The sequence below is a fragment of the Neovison vison genome, chromosome 7 (genome assembly GCF_020171115.1).
Source record: "Neovison vison isolate M4711 chromosome 7, ASM_NN_V1, whole genome shotgun sequence".
Classification (NCBI taxonomy): domain Eukaryota; kingdom Metazoa; phylum Chordata; class Mammalia; order Carnivora; family Mustelidae; genus Neogale; species Neogale vison.
The window spans coordinates 47,957,998-47,983,772 of record NC_058097.1 but is presented as its reverse complement, the minus strand read 5'-3'; the positions used below and the strand labels follow the sequence as shown (position 1 = coordinate 47,983,772).

The 25,775-nt window shown below is 43.1% G+C and overlaps 1 protein-coding gene across 2 annotated transcripts in view; it reads right to left on the bottom strand.

The window, feature by feature from the left end:
- Nucleotides 1-896: 896 nt before the first annotated feature.
- LOC122911716 (zinc finger protein 184-like) overlaps nucleotides 897-25,775 on the bottom strand; it is a 29,795-nt gene continuing 4,916 nt past the window's right edge. The window contains exons 2-4 of one of the 2 annotated variants that reach the window (XM_044256699.1): nucleotides 21,039-21,164; nucleotides 19,929-20,024; nucleotides 897-3,783 (exon numbers count right to left, since the gene is read on the bottom strand). In XM_044256699.1, the coding sequence (XP_044112634.1) occupies nucleotides 1,071-2,075 (1,005 nt within the window). In that variant the 5' untranslated portion in view covers nucleotides 2,076-3,783; nucleotides 19,929-20,024; nucleotides 21,039-21,164 and the 3' untranslated portion in view covers nucleotides 897-1,070. The remainder of the gene's footprint in view (nucleotides 3,784-19,928; nucleotides 20,025-21,038; nucleotides 21,165-25,775) is intronic. The other variant, XM_044256697.1, reaches the window with a different exon arrangement.

Sequence of the window (25,775 nt, the reverse complement as noted above, 5' to 3'; positions counted from 1 at the left end):
AGTTTGATTTTTCTTTATAATCACTATTTTCATAGAGAGTAATGTTTGAATAGAGTAAATAATGTATTCCATTGGCTTGATTTCTGTAACATTCATTGGCATCAGATGTTCAATTCAATAGTTTTCTAAACACTGCTAATTTTCTACTGACTTTCCTTAATGCACCCCCTGGTGTGTTCTCCAATGTATACTAAAATGAAAATCTTTCCACATTCACGATGTTCTAAGGGTTCGAATATACTATGCATTTTGAGATACTGAGTAAGCACTGAATTCCAGTTACAGGCTTGGCCAGATTCTTTACATTTCACAATTTCACTCCTGCATGAAAACAACGATGTTAAGAAAGTTGGGAGTCCCACTGAGAGGTCAGATACATTCTTAGTATTTTTACACTTACTCTCTCTCCTTTTTAAAATCTCTCATATGGAGTGAGGAGGGAGCAGTCCTTAGCACTCTCTCACATTCATTACATCTGTAATTTTCTCTGCAGGGTGGGTTCTGTGATGTGCAGTAAGGGTTGTGTGCCTGCTAGGGGTTTGGTCACATCATGAATTCTCTGTTTAGAAGGCGTGCATGCTGGACAAGGGCCTTGCCACCCTGGTTATATTTGGGAGGTTATGGTCCAATATGAATTTTTTTCATAGGCATGAATGGGTGAGCACTCCTTAACCAATTTTTCTCACATTCTTTTTTTCTTAAAGATTTTATTTACTTATTTGACAGAGAGATGAAGAGAGAGCACACATAGTGAGGAGGGTCAGGCAGGGGGAGAGGGAGAAACACGCTGCCTGCTGAGCAGGAAGCCCGATGCAGAGCTCAATCCCAGGACCCTGGGATCATAACCTGAGCCCAAGGGAGCGCCCTAACTGACTGAGCCACACAGGCGCCCCTCTTATTACATTCTGTACACTGGTAAGCTTTCTATCTTATGATGTTTAACGAGGACAGAGTGCCTGCAAAGGCCTAACACCATTCTTGACGTTGGTAAGATTTCTCTCCAGGATGAATCCTGTGATGCTGAGTCAGGGCTAAGCGGTCCTTAAAGGCCTTGCCACATTCATGACTTGTTAAGGTTTCTCTCCACTATGAGTTCTGTGATGTTGAATAAGGCCTGAGTTCTGGTTAAAGCTCTTGCCACATTCATGACATTGGTAAGGTTTCTCTCCAGTATGAATTCTGTGATGTTGTATAAGGGTTGAGCTGTGGATAAAGGCCTTGCCACATTCTTGACATTGGTAAGGTTTCTCTCCAGTATGAATTCTGTAATGTTGAGTAAGGCTTGAGCTGTGGCTAAAGGCCTTGCCAAATTCTTGACATTGGTAAGGTTTCTCTCGAGTATGAATTCTGTGATGTCGAGTAAGGTCTGAGCTGTGGTTAAAGGTCTTGCCACATTCTTGACATTGGTAAGATTTCTTTCCATTAGGAATTCCCTGATTTTGAGCAAGCCTTGAGCACCAGTTAACGGCCTTGCCACATTCTTGGTATTTGTAGTGTTTCATTCTGGTATGGGTTCTGCTATGCTGACTGAGGTGTGAGTGCACATTAAAGGCTTTGCCACATTCCTGACATTGGTAAGGTTTCTCTCCAGTATGAATTCTATGATGTCGAGTAAGGTGTGAAAGACAGTTAAAGGCCTTGCCGCATTCTTGACATTGGTAAGGTTTCTCTCCAGAATGAATTCTGTGATGTTGAATAAGTCTTGAGCTCTGGTTAAAGCTCCTGCCACATTTCTGACATTGGTAACGTTTCTCTCCAGTATGAATACTGTAATGTTCAATAAGAGTTGAATTGTCCTTTAAGGTCTTGCCACATTCTTGACATTTGTACGGTTTTTCTCCACTATGAATTCTGTAATGTTCAGTAAGACTTGACCTCCAGATAAAGGCCTTGCCACATTCATGACATCTGTAAGGTTTCTCTCCACTACGAATTCTGTGATGTTGAATAAGGTCTGAGTTCCGGTTAAAGCTCTTGCCACATTTGTGACATTGGTAAGGTTTCTCTCCTGTATGAGTTCTGTGATGTTGAATAAGGGCTGAGCTCCGGTTAAGCTCTTGCCACATTCGTGACATTGGTATGGTTTATCTCCAGTATGAATTCTGTGATGTTGAGTAAGGGTTGACCTGTCATAAAAGGACTTGCCACATTCCTGACATTGGTAAGGTTTCTCTTTAGTATGAATTCTATAATGTTCAGTAAGACTTGACCTCCAAATAAAGGCCTTGCCACATTCTTGACATTGGTAAGATTTCTCTCCAGTGTGAATTCTGTGATGTTGAGTAAGGATTGACCTGTCATAAAAGGCCTTGCCACATTATTGACTTTCATAAGTTTTTTTGGCATTATGAATTCCCTGATGTTCAGTAAGCCCTGAGCTCAAATTAAAGGACTTGCCACATTCTTGGTATCTATAGGGTTTCTCTATGCTATGAATTATGCAATGTCGAGTGAGATGAGAGTGCATATTAAAGGTCTTCCCACATTCTTGACATTGGTAAGGTTTCTCTCGAGTATGAATTCTGTGATGCTGAGTAAGGTGTGAAGGGTGTTTAAAGGCCTTGCCACATTCTTGACACTGGTAAGGTTTTTTTCCACAATGAATTTTGTGATGTTGAGTAAGTTCTGAGAATGATTTAAAGGTTTTGGCACATTCATTACCGTTGTAATTTTTCCCTGCAATATGAATTCATTTATCTCTATTAAGACTTGAGTGACCATTAAAAGCTTTGCCACATTCTTGACATTTGTAAGGTTTCTCTCCAGAATAAAACTGCAAATGACCATTTAGTGATGAACAGTCCTTAAAGGTTTGACCACCTTCTTCACATTTGTATACTTTTTCTCCAGTATACATTCGCTGATGTTGAGATAGTGTTGAGTGACAGTCAAAGGATTTACCACATTCCTTAAAGATGTAAGTTTCCTCTCCCTGAGAGATTATCTCATTGATGTTTAGGCTTGGTGACTGAGTAAACATGGTCCCTGGTTTACTAGATGTGAATGGGCTTTTTCCCTCATGAATTCTCTGATGATCACCAACACTGGAGGACTGGTTACAAGCTTTCCCACATTCATTATCTTTATGAAGACAGTCTCCTGAAGGGAGTATACTGAGGTTAGAGTTTGGATGAAAGCCTTCCCCACAATTATCACATTCATTCTCTGCAAATCTAGCCCTGACACATCGGTGAACACTGGAGCCCTGGTTCAATGTTTTCTGAGATACAGTGCATTGAGCAAATCTGTCTCCAGTGAAAAGCCTCTGGTCATTCTGGAGGGTCGACTCCTCAGTGAAGCCCCTCTCAAATGGATCCCACTGAATACTTTGTTCTTCATTTCTCAATCTCTGATTTAAGGTCAGGCCAGTCCTATCTTCCAAATGGCTCAAATAATTATTCTCAGCATGGACTAGGTTACTCTTCAGATGTTCCAAATGGTCTGTCCACAAATAGCTATGTTTGAATATCTGATTGGAGCTTGTGCTGACAGAAACACACTGCTCTGCAGAAACAGTTGACTTAAAAAGGAAGGTTTTCCGCAGTGGTTTATATCCTTCACCATCTGGGGCAATGACATTCTCATTAAGGGCAATTGCCTTGGTTTGGGGATATCGCCCAGAATTTCTTTGATGCCCTTCTCTCTCCCCATCATTGTCCCAGTCTGTGTGTAAGTGTAAAATCTCAACAGCACTATGTTTGTATGTGGGAATTGATCCGTTCTGGAAAGAACCTTCTATGCTCTGCTGTAGCAGGAAACTCTGGATGTCATGTGAAGATACAGCTGAAAGATACCAAATAAGAGTAAAACCATTGCACTTACTACATTCAGAAGAATCTACTGATGACTTCTAATACAGAAGCATCAAGTCAATCAGACAAAGTCAGAAAGATGGCTGAGAAGGAGTCATCAGGACCTCATTTCTCTATGGACACACAACATGGCACACAACCTACTGAGCACAGAGTCTAATAGAGAATTCTTCGGTATGGTCATGGTGTAGCACAAATCACTTTCCTGTATCTCTAACAATCAGGAAAAGGGTCACATGAGCTCAAAATTAGCATAAGAATAGAGGATATAGAAACAGAAGACTGAACTGAACCAAATAGGGTACAGTAAAAATAGGAACATATCAAGCACAGGAAGAGTTGTTTGGCAGAAAAGATCAACAATGCTGACAGCCCATGAACTAAATTAAGAATAACACAAAAAAGACCAACTAAAATGACAGGAGAAGAAGTGAAAGCAGACACAGTGTAACTGACTGTAGGAATAAAAGTAATTATAAGAGGCAACAATGGATAATCAGTGCCCACAAATTGTTAATAAAAGACAAGAATATTTAGACTCCATCACTCCGAAAAGTAGAAAAAAATTCTCAGCTGATCTGCAAACATGAAGCCAAATGAAAGAGGAATAAAATTAAAAAGCCGAACAAACAAAAACTGTGTGCCAGATGAGTTCACTGGATATTCAAACAGACACCGAAGGAGAAAGGACTGCAAATCTCCTCAAACATTTCCAAGGAGAGATGATCAGAGAAACTAGCAGAACACTCTCTCTGTGGCACCAGCTTTCCCAGGTCATGTAAGCCAAAGACACTACAAAGAACGAAGTTTGAAAACTCTACCTGTGATGCATATTCACTCAAAGTCCACAATAAAATAGAGGAAATGTAATCAAAAGCACATTAGCCCTTTTTACAAGATGATCAAGTGGGAAACGGACCTGGAATTAAGGGCACTCCAACATACAGAAAACCATAAATTCAAGACTCCACATTAACAGAATGAAGGACAAAAATGACATGATCACATAAAGGGAGACAGAATACAAATATGGTCATACCAGACAACATGCTATGATAAACATACTCACAGGAGAGACAGAAAGAAACCCCAACCTAATGAATGCCACAAATGCATGAAAAGCTGAAACCTATTCAGTAGGGACAGTCTGCAAGCTTCCCTTCTATCATCAGCAGGTAATGAAGTGAGCCCACCACTGCCTTTGAGCATAGGACTAGATTCTCTATTCAGAACAATTATGCAACCAAAACTAGAGTAAAGGAATCTAAACTGAAAAACAAACAGTAAAACTCATTGTTCACATGGGACATGATTACTGAAATCCCTAAAGATCATCATTTTAATTTTTTTACCATTTTTGGTCATTGTTTGTATCGTTAATTTCTGCCAGTTTTTCCCTACTAGACTTCCCATTTACCAAGTTTTTCATGTTATACAATACAGAATTAAGAAAAATGTTGGGGCGCCTGGGTGGCTCAGTGGGTTAAGCCGCTGCCTTCGGCTCAGGTCATGATCTCAGGGTCCTGGGATCGAGTCCCACATCGGGCTCTCTGCTCAGCAGGGAGCCTGCTTCCCCCTCTCTCTCTCTGCCTGCCTCTCCATCTACTTGTGATTTCTCTCTGTCAAATAAATAAAAATCTTTAAAAAAAAATAAAATAAAAAAAAGAAAAATGTTGGAATAAACAACTTAATTTCCACCAGAAGAACTAAAAAAGGAAGAGACTAAGATGAAACTTAGTAAAGGGATGATATAAAGAAAAGTGTGAAAGAAATAAAGTAGAAGATAAGCATTAATGGAACACAGAAAGTAATGCCCATTTCAATCAATAAAACAAAATTGGCAATGCTTTAACTCCACAAACCATTACATAACAACAAATGGGGAAATTTGTTTTTTTAAGATTTAATTTATTTATTTGACAGGCAGAGATCACAAATGGCAGAGAGAAAGAGAGAAGCAGGCTCCCCACTGAGCAAAGAGCCCGATGCAGGGCTTGATCCCAGGACCCTGGCATCATGACCTGAGCTGAAGTCAGAGGCTTTAACCCACTGAGCTTCCCAGTGCCCCCAACTAGGGACATTTATGAAAAAAAAACCAAAACCAAAACCAAAACCAAAACAAAACAGAGAATTCCTAAAATTGGACAAGTTATTAAGACTGATTTCCTAACCATGAACCAAAGAAATGGGCCATCTCCTGAGATCAGATCACTAAGAAGGATGAAAATTGAATTTGAAATCAATACTCTAGCAGCACAGACAGAAAAGCCCAAGACCTAGGAATTTTACTACAACTGATGGGGTCAATGAATTCCCTAAATGCAATCCTGTGTTGCATGATTCTTCTCCCTCTCTTATTGAGATTTAGTATTACTTCATTTGCCTTTTATATGACAAAGTCATTCTTCTGCTTTTTCCAGCCCGTCCTCTACATCAAACCTGTTTCTAATCTTACTTACTGCATCGTTCATCTATGTTTGATTTTTAAAAAGACATATATTTGGGGGGGGGACTCACAAGATTCCAGGTAGGAGCTAATGAGAGAGGAAATCAAATGCAGGCATCACACTGAATTCACAGGGACTTGAGCCTACATCCCAGGACCCTGAGATCAAGATCTGAGCAGAAATCAAGAGTCAGTACTTACCCAAGTGAGCCACCAAACACCCAATTATTTTTTAACTATCTCTGTGGTAAAGTTCTCACTATTGTTTTCTCAACTCCTTGAGTATCCTTATGATTGCGACCTTAAATTCTCCAACAAGCTCCTTACTACTGTTTGCACTGGATCTCTGGCTTTGGTCTCATCTGCTGGTTTTCCTTGGGAGAAATTCTTTCATCTTACCATTTGTTAACTCTCTACTTTCCTCTGTCCATTAGAAAAGTCAATGATGCGTCCTGTTGTATCCTTCAGACCAGTGGTCTGCAGGGGCTCTCCTTGCCTGCTACGGGCAGTGTCTGGTCCCTGGCCTGAATGTGCCCAGTTTGAACTAGGTAAGCTCTGTTCTGCTTGTGAAAGGAGACCTGACATCAACTCCACCAGGACTGTGGCCCTGCAGAATCTCTGCTCAGGAGATGTGATGTGGGCAGGGGCTGACCTTGCTGAGCCTGAGGAAAGCCTCACTGAGAAGGGCAGTCCCCTCAGATCACAGGGGGTGGGGACTGGTGCAAGCAAGGCAGCCAGCCAGTGTCCTCACTGAGTGGGGCTCTGCTTTATGCTACAGGACGAGAGAGGGCTCCCATATTTTGGAAGCCACATGTCACTGAATGTTTCCTCTCAGGAATGTGCTCCTAGACTGAGTACTCTCCCCACTGTGCACCCCAGGTGCTCTTCAGATGACTGTTTCCACACTCAGTGCCCACAGGTTGTTTGCCAGCATTCTGTCTGGGAGCACTCCAGTACCCTCCTGGTTCTATCCCATCCAAAACTGCTGACCATTAAACCTCCAGACTTTAAGATGTGCTGGTTCCAAGAACTCAAGAAATTCAGCCCTTCTCCCTCTCCAAGCCAATGGCTTTGGGAAACCTCCTGAGGCATCCCCTGAGTGGTCCTCTGTCATGATACCTATTGCACAATTGGGGCTCCCTCCCTTCCACAATGCTATACCCCTTTCCTCCGTAAACCGTATCTCCACCCTATCTGCCATCTTCCATGTGTCCTCTTCTCTCCTCTTACTTGGGGAGTTTCTCCTGTCACTCTTCAGCCCAATGTCTGGGGCATTTAGGATAACCTGACAGTTGCCTAGTGGTGCTCATGACAGGACACACGAGTCTAGGATCCTCCTACTCCACTGCCCTTGCTTCTCCTGTGAATCTTTATTGTTTTAATCCTGTTAAAACTCGTATGGATTTCATAAAGCTGGGACGCAAGCCAACACATAAAAATTAGTTTTGTTTCTACGCAACAAAGAAAAACTCCCAAACAGAGACATCATACATTTAGAGCAAACCCCCTCCCCCCACAAAATGCTTCCAATTTAACATAATGGTAGAGGTCAAACCAGAAACGATGAAAAGTGTTATATACTGTGCTGGATTCAAAGAACGAATAACTAGGAAACGCATCCATGTTCTTCAACTGGAATAACTGAAACAAAATAAATCTTGATGTGACCAACAGAAAATGCAATCTCTACCAAAACTCCAATGTCATTTTTGCACAAAGATCATAATCCATCCTAACATTATGTGATGTCATGGGATAACCCATACCCAAAATAATCTGGGAAGTGAAGAGCATATATCCTGACTTATGGCATATGAGGCACAGATATCAAACTAATGTCCTATAGACATGACGTCAGGAGTAGAATAATGGAAGAGTCTGGCTGAGCAGCTAGATGTGCACGTCTCCAGTGTTAATGTGTATGACAATGAACTGGAGATACTATTAAAATTCATATTCTGATTTGGATGTTTGGGTGAGGACTGAGTTTCTACTTTTCACAAATGTGCCACTGATGTCTTATATCGACAATGCATGCTTCCCACAGAATTCCACTACTGAATCACGATGAAGAGTTTCAAAGGTTCCTAAAAAGCAGGAAGAGCATAGAGGTGAGCATGGAGTCCTTTCCTTCCCTTCCCTCTTCATTGAAGCCAACTCTACCCCTGTAAAATTTTCTCTGTACCTCCTCTTACTTTTCTTTCTTCAATTCACCATGCCACCGTATTCACGGAAATAGCTCCCTCTTTCATGAGAAAAGCAGGTGCAATCTACTTCTGGCTGCAACCCTGGATTTTGTAGCTTGAACCCCACTGTCTCCACAGCCTTTATCAATTTCAGGTTTCCCCTGCATTTTTTCCTAATACTCATGGCTTCAGGCTACAGGATCACTTCTTTCCACAGAGACTTCCACCTGAAAACTGACTTTGGTGGGGGGGCCTGAGTGGCTCAGTGGGTTAAGCCTCTCCCTTTGGCTCAGGTCATGATCTCAGGGTCCTGTGATCAAGTCCCGCATCTGGCTCTCTGCTTGATGGGGGGCCTGCTTCTCCCTCTCTACTTGTGATCTCTCTCTGTGTGTCTAATAAATAAATAAATCTTAAAAAGAAAAAAAAAAGAAACTGACTTTGGTGAAAATGAGCACAGTTATAAAAGGTGGTTACACTTTCTGGCCTTCTCCAAAGAATACACTTACACAGAAAAGCCATCCTGAAACCTGTGGCCATTACTACACACTCTTAAATGGGGAGAGATGAGAGAGAGCACACTCAAGGAAATAGACTTAAGAAGCTCTCACAGAAGTACTGTGAAGTATGTAAGCCTAGTGATTCACAGACCTGTACCCCTGGGGCTAATAACACATGATATGTCAAATTTTTTTAAAAAGATAATATGGTCCATATATACAATGGAATATTGTGCCTCCATCAGAAAGAATGAAAACCCAACTTTTATCAACATGGACAGGACTGGAGATGATTATGCTGAGTGAAGTAAGTCAAGCAGAGAGAGTCAAGTATCATATCATAAGGAATAACACGGAGGACATTGGCAAAGGGAGAGAAGGGAATCGGAGTGGGAGGTGAACCATGAGAGCTGGCAGACTCTGAGGAACAAGCTGAGGGTTTTGGAGGGGAGTGAGGTAGGGGTTTGGGGGAGCCTGGTGGTGGCTATTAAGGAGGACACATATTTCATGGAGCACTGGGTGTGGTGCATAAACAATGCATCTTGGAACACTGAAAAAAACAAAACCAAGTTCAAAAAAAAAAAAAGCTCTCACCAAAATGACTGTTTTTCCACATACCCCTGGGGCTGCTCGGCCTATGAGGACCACAGGCTCTTCCTGGTCTTCCAGTTCACTTCTTAACACTCTGGGCATATGCTTCTCATTCCCTGTCCCCTTTTGTATTAAGGAAACTTCATCTCTACTGTGATACAGATCAATTTGCTTTCCTAGGACTTTATCCTTATATGAATACTTAGGGGTAGCTTCCTTGGAAGAGTAGGGTTAGTTTTCTTTACCTGCAAATCCTTTTTTTTTTTTTCTTAAGATTTTTAAATTTATTTATTTGACAGAGAGAGAGAGAGAGAGATCACAAGTAGGCAAAGAGGCAGACAGAGAGGGAGGGGGCAGCAGGTTCCCCACTGAGCAGAGAGCCCAATGTGGAGCTCAATTGCAGGTCCCTGAGATCTTGACCTGAGCTGAAGGCAGAGGCTTAACCCAGTCAACCACCCAGGCACCCTACCTGCAACTTCTTAAGACACTAGTTTAGGGCGCCTGGGTGGCTCAGTGGGTTAAGCCGCTGCCTTCGGCTCAGGTCATGATCTCAGGGTCCTGGGATCGAGTCCCACATCGGGCTCTCTGCTCAGCAGGGAGCCTGCTTCCTCCTCTCTCTCTCTCTGCCTGCCTCTCTGCCTACTTGTGATCTCTCTCTGTCAAATAAATAAATAAAATCTTTAAAAAAAAGAGACACTAGTTTAATCTACATAGGTATATGCCTCTCAGTATCCATCTTGATTTCTTTTCTATTAATGTATAATGGGCAATGTTCCATTAGTTCAGGTTTAGAACATGAGGATTCGACAACTCTGTAGGTTCTACTATGCTCGCCACAAGTAACTACCCTCTGGCTTCATAATATGCTATGAAAATACCATTGGAGGAGTTCCCTGTATTCTTTTCACCCCATGGAAGCCTCTAGTTCCCATTCCCACTTCCTCATGATGCCCATCATACTTCTCCATTCCACACTGGTAACGATCAGGCTATTCATTGTACTTGTGTGTCTCTTTTTTCATTGGGTCTTGCATTTGTGATAACAAAGTTTGACTCAGAAGTAATTATGCAACATGAACTAAGTCAGAGTTTCAAAGATAAATACCATACATATTCACTTACGTGTATAATCAAAACAACAATGTAAATGAACAAACAAGAAACAGACCTATGAACATCTTTTTTGTTTTGAATAAAGTCCATGGATAATCTCAATAAATATAAAACTTCCAAGATGACACACATTCTATACTGTAACCCGTTGGTCTGTAACAGTGTTCCAATACAGGCAGAAGACAAGAGGTTCCCAGGTCAAAGTCCAAGTGTCTTATGGCTCATGACACAGCAAACATCATAAACATCTTCATCACGCTAATTCCCCTGGCCAGCCGCCCACCCCCAACTCATACAGGAATGCACCACACATGCGGTGGGTTTGTGTTGGAGACTCTGAGCATAGGAAACCCCAGTATCTTCAAGGAACACCTAGCGTATATGCCCGATCTTCAGCTATGAAAAGAAACATCTGTTTTCCAGCACAATAAACTCATCTGTCCGCTACCCATGTTCAAGATGCCATCACTATACTACTAAATATGAGTGGAATGAAAATTACAACTAAAACATCAATCAAGGAAACACCTGTGCAGATCATGAGGTCACCACATGACTTCAAGGAATAGTGATAATACTATATAAGTCAAATCTGTGATTCGGTGCAGATATCCACAACAGTAACCAATACATTTTCCTTCATGATCTTTTGCTGCTCATCTGGGAGTGATATACAGTTACATGCAGGGTAGGTCACAAAGTCAATGTACCTGGAAGGTTTGACTTTAAGATTTTCCAACCGTCGGCCATAGGGCCAATTGCAAAGCTCTGGAAGATACCTAAGATGCACATGGTACCACCAAAGACACATCCCTGGCCACTCTGTAAACCTAAAAATGAAGTGTGCATCCAACATCATGGCAGAAATCTTTCATCCAAAAGCTGTCAGTGTGGGTGGGACTCCACTACAGACAATGGCCAACGAATTGCCTATGCTCCCCTGTTTGGTAATAAAAGTTGTAGCTTATCCTACCTCCAGTGAAGTAAAGAGAGACAATGGTACATCGATCAGGTTGCCAGGATTGCAGGGACAGCCTGCAAGACAAAGATTATGGCATTTGCCCAGCTCCTGGAGGCGTATCTGCTGTGGGAATAGAGGAATAAACATTCATCTGAGCACTCAGGCCCATGGAAGATCGATGACACCACAAGTGACATTGGGTATGTGGGCCTGGGAGACTGAAAAACACCACTAGAGGAGGAAGACAGAGATAAATCAATGGAGAAGTCAGCATCTAAGATCTTGGCCATGTGAATGCATATCAAGACACGACTTGTGTAGGGAACCCTGGGTGGCTCAGTCAGTTAAGCTTCTGCCTAAATACTGGATCCTGATGCAGGGTCCTGGGATAGAGCCCTGCCTGGGACTCCCTGCTCAGTGGGGAGTCTACTTGTCACTCTGCCTCTGGCCCTCCCCTGACCTTGTGCTCATTCTCTCTCTCTCACAAATGAATAAAGTCTGTAGAAAATCTGATCTGTGTAAGGAAATGAAAAGAAAACATAGTTCAGGGGCGCCTGGGTGGCTAGGTGGGTTAAAGCCTCTGTCTTCAGCTCAGCTCATGATCTGAGAGTCCTGGGATAAAGCCCTGCATTGGGCTCCCTACTCACTGGGGAGCCTGCTTCCCCTTCTCTCTCTGCCTGCCTCTGTGCCTATATGTGATCTCTGTCAAATAAATAAATAAAATATTTTTTAAAAAAGAACACATGGTTCAACTTTTTCAGAGGAAATTTCATTTTCTTAGCCATGTATGGAGGAAAAAATTAGGAAACCACAGAGCACATTAGTTTATCCTACATTTCTGACTGATAAACATAAGGACTCGATCTCTGGGGTATGGTATAAGAAAAAATTGCTAAGAGAAAGAAAACAACAACAACAACACACCAACCATGAATGGTGAAATGAAGAAAAAGATTACAAAAAGAATTAAAAACATCTCTGTATCACAAGTTCGAGAGAGAGAAATAGAGTTAGAAAGGATACAAAGGACACATTCTCATGATATATGGAGAACTACAAAGACTGAAGAAAAAGGCATAACAGAAAAAAATGAGGACAAGAACTCACTAGACACTTTGAAAAAGAGATTGGCCAACAGTTAGTGCCCAACTATGTAGTAATAGAGAGAAACACCACCAGCAACAAAGCAGATAAAAGTAGGACATGGTATGATCATGTATGAACCAGGAGCCAAACATCAAAATCACATAAGCTGTTTAAATGGGGACAACACAGAAACTGAAATTTTTCCTTCATCTATAAGTAAAAAACTGGATGATCAAATTTAAAGAGACAGAAGAAGAAACAACCCATGTGGTGATAAGCAACCAAATAAGCAGCATGGCAACAGACACAGCTCACAGAATAATCATTAACACGACAGGCATTTGTCTCTGTTAGGGTTATGTTTCAATATAAAAAAAAAACATGATTTAAGCATACTACCTCTTGGATATCAAGCATGTATATGTGCAAATTCATACACACATATAAAAAAAAAAAAAACCTCAATACACGTATACAGGGAAACAACTGTTTTTAGCCCAGGACAAAGAAAACTGTTCCTCACAGAGTGAGGACCTCATGAAGATAGTGAAAAAGTAGTTCCACCTTCGCTCAATAAGCAACTGTTCACATGAGACACCAATGCATAATTCTCAATACAAAAGCATAGGCTGATGCACCCCAGGACCCCAAAGATCAAGATGGACACCCCTAGAAGGGTAACAGGAGCAATTTCACGTGGATCCGAGTGTGCCTTCCGCAGGCCAGCACAGTGTGCCACTAAGAGGGACCAGAAGGAACTACAATGTCAAAGAAAATGACAGCCCAGAGTGGACATCCAGCATTCCCCAAAGGGCAAACCACTCTCTGGGTGGCCCAGTGAGAGCTCACCTCACGGGGATCCCTGGGGGAATCTGTGGTGCTGGACCACTGGGGGCCCTATAGACACGGAGAAGGTGGGCAGGGCTTACAGCAACCAGTGCTCAGATCGTAGAGCTGCCGGAGCAGACAGTGCTCCAACTTGTAGTGGCAATGAATCAGAGATCCACGGGAATCTGCCCACTTGCAAAGAGGAGATGAACCTACCTGGCTAAGGAGATTTGTCAGCAGCTATGACTGACTTAGACGTCTAGCCGACGCTTTGAACTAGAACATTCTCTGTTCTCTGGGTATCTATGCAAGTTCTAAGTCACTTCCCATGGCTGATCCTAGCCTCCAATCCTGCCCCACTGGAGCCTGAACAGAGACCCTAGACAACCTCAGAGCCTCTCTAACAGGCCTCTGGGGAGAAAACCAAGTTAGCAGCATGGACCAAGCATTGAGCATAACCTCTTACTCTGCATGAGCAGGGAGCCTTCTCAGTGAACCTGGGCAGCCTCTGAGCCCAGCCTATGGTCCTGCTGAACAACAGAGAATGGCCTTTGGTCCTGCCACATGTTCAGCATCACCTCTGTCCCTGGCTGATCACAGAGTTGCCAGCATAGGTTTGGAGGCACTCAGGAGTCCACACGTATCCATGGACAGATGTCTAGCCCTCTGTGCTCATAGAGAATAAGTGTATATTCAAAATGATCGCACATGTTTTACAGCAGAAGCTGCTGAGGTCCATGGGATACCTCTAGAAGGAATGCCAAACAGTTGGCTACATTCAGATGACTGTGAATAAAACCACAATTTCAAAGGATTTCAATGAAAATTGGCATCAGGCAGATACTCCCATGTTTCAAATGTACACAGGGTATTTTTTTTTTTAAATGGGGTTCAATATTCACATTCAGAGATGATTCACCATGAAACATGACTGGTGGGCTACTTTTTTTTTTTTTAAGATTTTATTTATTTATTTGACAGAGAGAGATCACAAGCAGGCAGAGAGGCAGGCAGAGAGAGAGAGAGAGGGAAGCAGGCTCCCTGCTGAGCAGAGAGCCCGATGCGGGCCTCGATCCCAGAACCCTGAGATCATGACCTGAGCCGAAGGCAGCAGCTTAACCCACTGAGCCACCCAGGCGCCCCTACTTTTTTTTTTTAAGATTTTATTTATTTATTTCACAGAGATCACAAGTAGGCAGAGAGGCAGGCAGAGAGAGAGAGAGAGAGAGAGAGGGGAGCAGGCTTCCTGCTGAGCAGAAAGCCCCATGTAGGGCTTGATCCCAGGACCCTGGGATCATGACCTGAGCTGAAAGCAGAGGGTTTAACCCACTGAGCCACCCAAGTGCCCCTATGGCCTACTTTTTATCATTAAAAGGAAAATCCAAATATTCACTAGCATCTGACATGTTCCTCTGTATACTGTATACAATGTATGTCCCACGATTATTGAATCTGCTCTTAATGTATTCAATATTCTGGATTCTTTGGTTTAGGGCTAATACTATTCTCCTTGTACTGAAAGAAATTATTTATTTTTTCATTTATTTATTTTGAAAGAAATGATGTAGATAAAGGAAGGTATAGTGAGCCCCTGTTGGTAGAGCAGGGTTTGAATCTGGCTGCCCTACATAGGAACATGAGGCACATGGACAAAGGAGAAAGAGGCCCTTCTAGAAGGTGACCTGGGTTTGGATTCTCTTTCCTCCTTGACACTCAATGGTTCACGCAGCTGTCCTCACACAGAACAGCTTCCATGAAAGGACACTTCGAAGTCAACATTCCAGCCCACACCACACATATATAGCCTGAGTGGTTTCCAGGCTGACTACTCAGAAGTAGACACAAAGGTCAGGCATCCAAGGAACAATACAGGAAAGGCCCAACACACAGAAGTCCACATTCACACCTGTAGACCCAAGACTACACACCTGAGTATCTCACTACATTACCCAAAGGCTACTACCTTTCCTGAAGAACCCAGATATGAATGTGTCGCCAGATACAGGTTCTCAAGGTCTAGTCCCCAGACAGCCACCTAAGACTAGGTAAGAAAGGAAAGGTGGGGGCTGCACCCCAGAGCTACTGACATGGTAGTGTAAGGTTAGCCATAGGGATCCAAGAATTCTAAGTGCTCCCGGTGATTCTGACCCAGGCCAATCTGCACAACCTCTACAGGAATGAAGTCACAGGTCAATCTGAGTTATCCCCACAGAAGTCCCTCTCAGGGGCACATGGGTGGCTCAGTGGGTTAAGACCCTGCCTTTGGCACAAGTCATGACCTCAGGGTGCTGGGATCAGGCCCCGCATCAAGCTCTGTGCTCAGCAGGGAGCCTGCTTCCTCCTCTCTCTCTCTCTCTCTCTCTCTCCCCTTGCCTCTCTGCCTACTTGTGATCTCTGTCTGTCAAAATAAATAAATAAATAAAATATTTTAAAAAAAGAAGTCCCTCTCAGAAACCCCCTGTGCTTGTGGTAACATTAATGTTGGGACACACACACACACACACACACAAGATTCCTTTTCCTTCTGAAGATATAGGTACACACACATATGTATGTACATGTGCTTCTTTCTAGTTAGTTCTCTGACTCCAAAATCTGTCTTTAGCTTAATATAACATACTGCATTCTGTGCATATCAAACCCCTAAAATTCTGCTTGTGTTCTCTATGCTCACAGAACAACTGGAGAAACATATAGGATAAAACTTTATTGAGAGTCCCTGAGAATTCTCTGATAGGCCATATCATTATATTTTTAGTGACTTCGTTCAATTAGCACTTGTTAGATAGAAACCCTGGGCATTAGTTCAGTACAACAAAAAGAAACTAACATTTACAAAAACCATTCATGACAATCCTTACCAAAATCTTAGCAATAATAAAGAAATTTATACATAGTGAAATAGAGAAATACACTCAAAACGATTCTGCGAGGTCAGCCGTACCCTGATACCAAAGCAGTATAAACAAAAGATAAAAGGCTGATTTATCTCATGAATCTTCTGCTACTCTGGCTTTCTTCGGACACCCATCTACATGTACTAATAGAGTCAAAAGAAAAAACGAATCACACCTAAAATAATTGTCCCTCTCTAGAGATCCATCTGCCCCTGAATCCTTTCAGGTCTACTAACAAATACAGTTAACCAATGAATAACGTGCTTTTCATCAGTAATGGTCCACTTACAACAGACAAGTTTATCTTAATAAATCCAGTGCACCACCGTAAACGTCTTTGCACTATGACTGCCTTAATATTTTATTTCCTCAAATTACTTCCTTTTTAAAAAAATCTTTAAAAAATTTTTGACAGAGAGAGCTCACAAGTAGACAGAGAGGCAGGCAGAGAGAGAAAGGAGGGAAGCAGGCTCCCTGCTGAGCAGAGAGCTCAATGTGGGGCTTGATCCCAGGACCCTGGGATCATGACCTGAGACGAAAGCAGAGGCTTTAACCCACTGAGCCACCCAGGCGCCCCTCAAATTACTTCCTTATAAAACTATGGTATATACAGCAGACCACATACAAAGAATGGGAAGACTGATGACATGTTGTAATTAACCCATCAAACACCACAGATGAAGAGACTTTTGAAACAGCATGGCAAATGCACTTCACCCTGTGCAAGAGCTCCTAGAAGAGCAGTAGTGGGATCCCAGCAGTCCCAACAAGAATGGGGCTGGCATAATGCACTCCGGTACTGAAAGATCAAAAAATACCACCAAGAATACCAGGCAAAACTCTTTTCTGCAGACGTAGAAATAAAGACATTCCCAAGTAAAGACCCCTCTACATTTACCAGTAGATCTATCCTACAAGAACCATTAAAGGAACACTCTAGATGAAATAAAAGGATTCTACCCAGAACCTGCAACCACACAAGAACACAAAGCTCTCCACTGAGCAGAAATATGTAGACAATTACGCAAACCTGCAGTGTTGTAATGAGATACCAGTCACGTTTATTTCTGCTACAGAACTTTTTTTTTAAAGTACTAAAATCACAAATGTAGGTCATAACGTATACAACATAAAAGAATTTGTAGTATCAAAGTGTGGGGGTGCAGGGGTAGAGACAGGAAGAAGAATTCTTTATGGGATTGACACTGAGTTTTAAACTGTTTTACAACAATGTTGTTTTAAGGAATCTCTAAGGTAACCACAAGGAAAACACTCCCAAAAGACACAAAAGGCAATGAGAAAGGTACCAAGGCATATCATGGGTATTCATCTTACAATTACAGATAAAATATATCTTTCATATTTCATACCAAAACACGATACAGAAGTATAAAATGTTTGAAAATTACTTTGAATTCAAAACAGTCTTTCTCTCATGCAGAGAGAATAAAAATTCACCCACAGAAACATGGTGAAATGAATTCTATGTTGATGACAACTCACCTAGACAAGGTACAACATTCACTGACCACTCGCCAATGAGAGAAAAAGTAGGGGTCATACAGTATGTATGTGTGACATACGAACACAAGACAAAGACACACAAAATTTACTGGCAAAAAACACAAAGATCATGTTTTTTGAGTTATGCTCACATGGTCTTAAAATATACTGAGCTGAAAATTCCCTTCCTGTAACAACACACACAGGTAAGACTGAATCCACACCTAACGAATATGGTGGAATGAGTCAGACACAAGAAGCACATTATTAGGAAATTACCAAATTAGAGTAAGACAAAACTCAACCCAAGAAATTCTAAATAAAACACTGATGTATGACGGAGAAGGAAAACTTCCATATAACCATAATTTAAAACTGTGTCTACATGCCCATGAAAAACAACCATTTGATTGGCATGTACTCATGAACTATAACATCGTAAAGAATTCTCATTAAAATCAATTATAGAAAGCTGTAAATGAGGGGCACCTGGGTGGCTCAGTGGGTTAAAGCCTCTGCTTTCAGCTCAGGTCATGATCCAAGTGTCCTGGGATGGAGCCCCGCATCAGGCTCTCTGCTCAGCAGGGAACCTGCTTCCCTTCCTCTCTGTCTGCCTGCCTCTCTGCCTACTTGTGATCTCTGTCTGTCAAATAAATAAATAAAACCTTTATTAAAAAAAAGCTGTAAATGAAAATTTTTTTAACACTTAAAAAGCTTGAAAGAAAAGTACTACGTTATTAATATATATCCCCTCCTGCACAGAATATAACCCTATAATCCATTCTGTAAGACAGAGGAAACAAACAACCTCTCCATTTCTCAGTATATAAACACCATGGAAGTTGAAAAATATGCTGAAAGACACTGTATATGAAATTAATATTTGGGATTAAATTCTGATACATTCTGAGGAAAGTAGAAGGAAAAGCTCATGATTAATTTCCCAGAAATAACATCACATTATTGAAAAAAAGGATTTTCCAAACATGGGGATTCAGGGTACCTGTGGGGCTCAATTAGTTAAGCAGCTTCCTTCAGTTCAGGTCATGAGCTTAGGGTTCTGGATCCAGGGCTCCCTGCTCAGCAGGGACGTTGCTTCTCCCTCCCCCTTTGCCCTTTCTCTACTCATTTTTTCTCTCTCTGTCTCCCAAACAAATAAAATTTTTAAATAAAATATATGGGAATCTTACTAACTGTCTAACTCACTACTTAAAAAGCACATGTGCATGTTGTATCGGGGCATTTGATGTACAAAATATAGAGCTACATCACATATAGAACTAATCAGAGAGTGAAAACACACATGACAAAGTCACGAGAAGTTCACAGAAGACAGAGTCATGATGCAATTATTAACAAATGATATAATAAATAAAACTTTATTAAAGGCTACAAGTCCAAGTACTAAATGTGCTAGTTCCCCAATAGCATTTGTTATGTAGGAATTCTCAGAAACAAGGAGAGACATTGCACTATTTGACCACTGAGGAACAGAACTCAAAGAGTGGAAATTTCTATAGTTTAAAAAAAGAAAAAAAAGAAAGAAAGAAAAGAAAAGAAATAAGAAAAAAGAACACTTGAAGGGAAATGAAGCAGTATATTTTCTCATTTTAGAGCGGTGCTATGTTATCTGATGAAGTTACTAAATCTCAGTTTTGTTTAAGACTAATATTAAAGCCTCTAACATTAGAAAGCCAAGGCAGAGAACATTAGAAATCTGTCTCCAGTGTTCTGAAAATTTCTGCACCAAACCCCACTGTGCATACATCGAGGAGAGGGAGAAGCAATGTCCCTACTTGTCTCATGATGAACCAGAATTTACAAAGACTTTAGCCTAGTTGAAGAGCAGATGTCCTTCTGAGAGAGACAGAGACAGAGACATAAAACTGGGCATGTCTCCAACTGACATTCCTTCAAGGAGAGCTACTCGAACCACAGCTGAAGGTCTACCTTCCTCCTTAAGACTTGGACGTCCCCTCTGTCACCTGCCTCACCCATTCCCACCCACCTGCATGGAGAGCTACAGTCTCCTTTCTCTTCACATCCCAGAGCTCCTTCTCTTGCTCCAAAAACATGATCAGGTTTGGCTTTGACACATTGAGACCTGTTTATGTGGAAAAAGAAAAAAAAAAAGACTATTGCTGCCAATTCTAACTTTACATGAGTCTTATGTTCAGTAGAGAAGAGATGATGTTGGACAATTCTAGAAAATGGTTTCCCAACAGCTGTTGCCCAACAGTCCATTTAGAACACACCGGAGGCATTTCTAATGTTCACATCCTGACCTCCACTTCCAAGTAGCAGACATAATAAGAAGGGGAAATTTCAGTCTCAGGTGTAAGCAGCACCATTCTATGTCACTCAATGTTGAGAACTGCCACTCATCTTCACAAGCCATGATGTTATCTTGAGGAAGGAGAAGCTGAGCTGAAAAGGAAACATCCTGAAGATTTGTCTCTCTATAAGGGCCTACTTAGCCAGAGCAAGCCATTTTGTTGTTTATGCAGTAAACTTAGATTGAATCTGCCCCTTCCCCCCAAGATAAAAGCGCTTAGAAACAGAACTGGTGAAATATGACTGACCAGCCCCTGATAACAAAGCCCACATACAAGGACGTGTCCGGTCAGGTGGAAACGTCCAATCAAGGTAAAGCGCACATATTACCCGCCAAGGAGTGTGAGCCCCGCCTATCAGGCACCAGACAAAGGCGCCAATTCCAGCCAAAGTCATAGGCTGAATTAGATGACTATCATGGGGTAGAATGTAATTCAATTGGCCACCTGTGTGTGGCCAGGCTCAACCACATGGTCTTTACTCTATAAAAGTCAGTCTGTGAGACTGGGAGGGGTCGCCTCTTTGCAAGAGATGGCCCTGGCCAGTCAGTTTGATTCTCAATGCTTGGTGTAAAATAAAGCTTTGCTTGACCTTCGCTTTGTATCAGTCTCGACCCTTTGTCTATGGATCCTTTCACTCTCCATCCGCAAACTCCTACTTTTTTCCCTTTCTGCCTGGATCTGGAATCCAATCATCCCAAGAGAAATCGCCCAAGAGGCAGTCTTCCCAGGAAGCAACAAAACCCTGTGTGGGGCTTTGGAAACCTGGAAGGAGTCTTCCTCACCCAAGAAATGGAGATGTCCATAGTTCTCTAACATCACATGCTTGTACAGTTGCCGCTGAGTATGGGTCAGGCATCCCCATTGCTCCTCGGAGAATTCTATTGCACATCCCTGAGGGTCAGCAGTCCCTGTAACAAATACCACAGTCACCAAGTGATCATTGACAAACTGTGCCACTAAGAAGGTCCCTAAGATGAAGACGAAGTTAGTGTCAGCAGCTAGAACCAGACCCCACCTTTTCATCTCTGTGATATTGATGAAGTTCTCGAACCTAGGTGAGGTTCAGTGGGGTGAGGTTCGGAGCCGACGGCTAAAGAAAGAATTCTTAAGACGTCTCTGGTGCAAAAAGGTGGTTTATTAGAGCACGGGGACAGGACCCGTGGGCAGGCAGAGATGCGGCTGCCCCGAGCCTGTGAGGAGTGTCTGGTTATATACACAGGAGTTGGGTAGGTGAGGACAAAGGGGGTGATGTTAGTCTCTTAGGAATTTTGGAAGCAAGGTCTGCAGGACCTTGAGGGGCTAGTTATTGTTGGGAGAAAGGTTATTTATTACTAGTAATAAAAATCTTCTTGTGAGACCTTTTATATGTGTATCAATGGGCCATTGATCTCAAGGACATTTGCAAACAAAGGGAGACTCCTGCCTTACAGGGCTGTGATCTCGGCAATATAACCATTTGTTCTTCTTTCAGGGCAGTTAGGGGTGCCTGAGGAATGTCATACATGTTACTAAGGGGAGTGGGTGGAGAGGGGGTGCAAGGCGCCAGCCCCTGCTCCCTCCTCAGCCAGCCTCCTGCTCCCTCATCAATATGAGTGTAGGAAGAAAGAAAACCTATGGGGCAGAGGGCTGCCTGGTTGAGAACTTTCACTCCTTTTACTCCCAGAAGTCAACTCTATCAGCTACACAGAGGCGACAGCCCTCCTTGTCCAGTGCAAAGTGTTGGGATGTGGGAGAGGAACCAATGGTCAAGAAATTCTAGACATGTTCTGATATGAAATACTGGGGTTCTGGAGTGAATGATGAAGAAAGGATTGTTGAGATACCCATAGTACAAACACTGTGGTCTTAACACAAGGGGAGAGGAACATGAGCAGTGACTGGTTCTATGCTTTCAGGTGGGGAGGGGGTGAGGGATAGCAGGAGGCTCTAAGGAACTTGGAAGCAAGTTTCCAGGACCCTCAGGGCCTCCCAGCTGGTGTTTTGATGAGGCCACTCACTGTTTAGTTAACACTTTAGTCAGGAGACCCTCCAGGTATCTATCAGTGGGACACAAGCTTGAAGGATGATGGCCAAGCTACATTTGGGGAATAGAGTTCAAGGAAGTTTCCAAAGCAATTTTCATAGGTTAAAGAGTAATTACAGGATCCTGGAAGTTTAGCTATTGTCAAGCTAAGGCTGCTTTTTGCATCCAACAAAACATTAACCTTAAGGCAGTGTTGAATTCCCTGAGGAATGTCCTGCTCTGCCTTTCTCAGGTATTTAACAGCAGACTGGAAGTTGAAGGAAATTTAATTTTATCCACACATCCTTTGACTTTTTTCTCCTCATCAGAAACTACAAGCAAGGGGGACCCAGACAGTTCAGTAGGTTAAGGGTCTGCCTTCAGCTCAGGTTATGATCCCAGACTCCTGGGATGGAGCCCTGAGTTGGGCTCCCCATTCAGGGGGGAATCTGCTTCTCCCTCTTTCCCTTTCCTCACTCCTATGCTTCCTCTGTCTCTCAGCTGAGAAGATGTGTAAAAGAAGGACATAAAGAAAGAAAGAAAAAGAGAAGGAAAGAAAGAGAAAGAATGAACCCACAGGCAAGAGAAACACAGAAGAAAGAAGTTTTAAACTGAAATGGGATTGTAAGGACCTATTTAGCAAGAGGCTTTCATTAAAGTGAAATTGTCCTGCTTCCCTTCCCCCAGCGGATTCCCTTAAAAACAAGTCCTGGAAACCAGCTTCAGTTAACAAAGCCCAGATACAAGGGTGGGTCAGGCCAGGTGGAGACATCCAATCAGTAGTGGGTTGCATAATGTTTCCCTGGTTGCCAAGGAGTAGGGGCCCCCACCCTTTGGGAACACTTTTTGGCGCCAATCCTAATCAAGGTGTAATAGGCTGGGTCAAACGTCTACTAGGGTAAATTGTAACTCAATTGGTCACCTAGCATCACTGTGGAGTTCAATCTCATTGGTCACCTATACGTGGCCAGGCCCAATGGCATGGACTTTGCCCTTAAAAGCTAGACGGTGAAACAGAAGGGTCACCCTCTCTTGTAAGAGGTGCGACCCCGAATGTTCTGTTAGATTCTTTTTTTTTTTTTTTAAGATTTTATTTATTTATTTGAGAGAGAGACAGTGAGAGAGCATGAGTGAGGAGAAGGGCAGAGAGAGAAGCAGACTCCCCGCGGAGCTGGGAGCCCGATGCAGGACTCGATCCCGGGATTCCGGGATCATGACCCGAGCCGAAGGCAGTTGTCCAACCAACTGAGCCACCCAGGAGTCCCCGTTCTGTTAGCTCCTTAATGCTTGGTGCAAAATAAAGCTTGGCTTTGTTGGGCTGGCAGGAAGGGCTACTAAAGATGGTGAAAGTTCCCGCCACAAGACCTGAGCTCAGACAGGAGGACAAAGGCCCAAGCAGGAATCTGAGACCCTCGTCCTGGGCTCCTGTGGACCAATGGGATCCCGACGAGCAGGCAGGATATCCGAATAAGGGAAACTTGCCAAAAGACCCCTGAGCTTTCCCCAAGACCCCTTAAAAGCCCCCTCCTCCCTGCCTTGGGCGCTACTTCCACCACTCTGCTTTCCAGAGTCGCGGAACCTCGCCCGAGAGTGCCCACCTCCTCCCGGCGCAACTTTCTTGGCTCCCCTTCACCTGGGCCCTGAAACTTCGCCGGAGAGTGTTTTTAATAAATCTTGCCTTGCACCCACTTTGGCTGGTGTTGTGTTTATCTCGCCAGAAAAAACTTTACATGCTTGACCGTCGCTTTACATCAGTCTGGTTCCTTTAATCACGGACCCATTATTAGGGCATAACAGCGATAGTTCCTGCATATTCCTCAGTATCCCATGTTCCTTACAAATGACAGGAGGGAAAATACGAACGTTACAGGGGAGGATTTGGCAGATAGAACCAAGCCAATAAAAGAAGTTCACATCAGCTGAACTGAAACAAATTGATAGCAGTGCCTAATACACAAGAAAGGACACACCATCACTGGTATTTTCCTGTGGACTGAAAGCAGGAATTCAGAACGTAAATCTAAGTATGCAAATACAGTGGATATACATACACAAATCAAACACTTTCCTTCTGTAGAGGCTGCTTTTAGGCAAGCAGGCTTCAGCAAAGGAGTGGAGGAACGGCCCCAGTGTCCCCTTGGCTGAGTCCAGACAGGGCCATCAGGGGATCCACCTCAAAATTCCCAAGAGCCTAAGGAACTAATTGGCTTCTGACAACCAGGTACAATGAGCAGAAAGGAGCAAGTTCCTCGTTCCCCAGAACTCCTCACCTTCTTTCCCACTTTAAGAAACAACCCCCCCACCCTTTCAGATGGGCTCTCCTGTGCCCTCCTGCCTGCTCATCTCTGGTATTCAGGAAACTTCCACAGCCTTTGTCCTGCCTCAGGGGAATCCCAACAGCCCTGCGGAATGGGCTTCCAGCCAATCATGGAACCACGTCTGGGGCCCCCAGCGACTGACAGAGACATTACACTGAGATAGCACAGCGTCTCTGTGCTAGTAATAACTACTTTATGCCTTTCTTTTCTTTTAATTTTCAAGATTTATTTTCATTTTCATCTTCTTTAAAGATTCTATTTATAGGGGCAACTGGGTGACTCAGTCAGTCAGTGGGCATCAGCCTTCTGCTCAGGCCAAGACAGGAGGTCCTGGGAACACCTCCTACATTGCAGTAGGGCGGGGGGTGTAAGGGGGGGGTGGAAATCCTTGCTCAGTACGGAGCCTTTGGCCTCTGTCCACAGCACAGCCTACTTGTGTGCTCATTCTCTTACAAATAAATAAAATTTTTTTACAAAGACTGTATTTATTTCAAAGCGAGAGAGAGAGACAGCACAAACAAGCAGAGCAGCAGAGAAAACACTGAAGCAGGACCCTTGCCCACCAGGAGTCCCATGTGGGGCTGAATCCCAAACCCCTGAATCACAACCTGAGCTGGAGGCAGAAAGCAGACTTTTAACCAAATGAAACATCCTCAGTCCCCAAGACTGATTTATATTCTAGAGGAGATGGATGCAGGCAGGAGAGGGAGAGAATGTCAGGTGGACTCCCCTCTGGGCACAGAGCCAGAAGCGGGGATACCAAACCAGGACTCAGAGATCCTGACCTGAGCGGCAATCAGCAGTCCAACTGATGAGGGAGCACGAGGCTGGCTGAAGACAAAGCAAAAGCTGGCGCCTTCCTTGCACCCGCCTCTCCACCCGCTCCCTTCCATAATATGTGTAGCATTCCTCAGGCATCCCTGACTACCATGAATGATAAACAAATACTTAACTTGCAGAGATCACAATCCTGCAAGACAGGAATCTCTCTTGCGCTACAAATGTCCTGGAGATCTACAAACAGGGAGGTTACCTTATCAATAGCACAAATTTCCAGAGGCAAATAACTCTCAGTTCCTCAAGCCCTAATGTCTCCCTCCCCATCATAAACGAAACTGGAGGAGGCTGAGGTAAAAGGGAATGTAAATGATAGCAGGATCACAACACCCCACCAAGAATCTCCCAACTATCTTGATGAT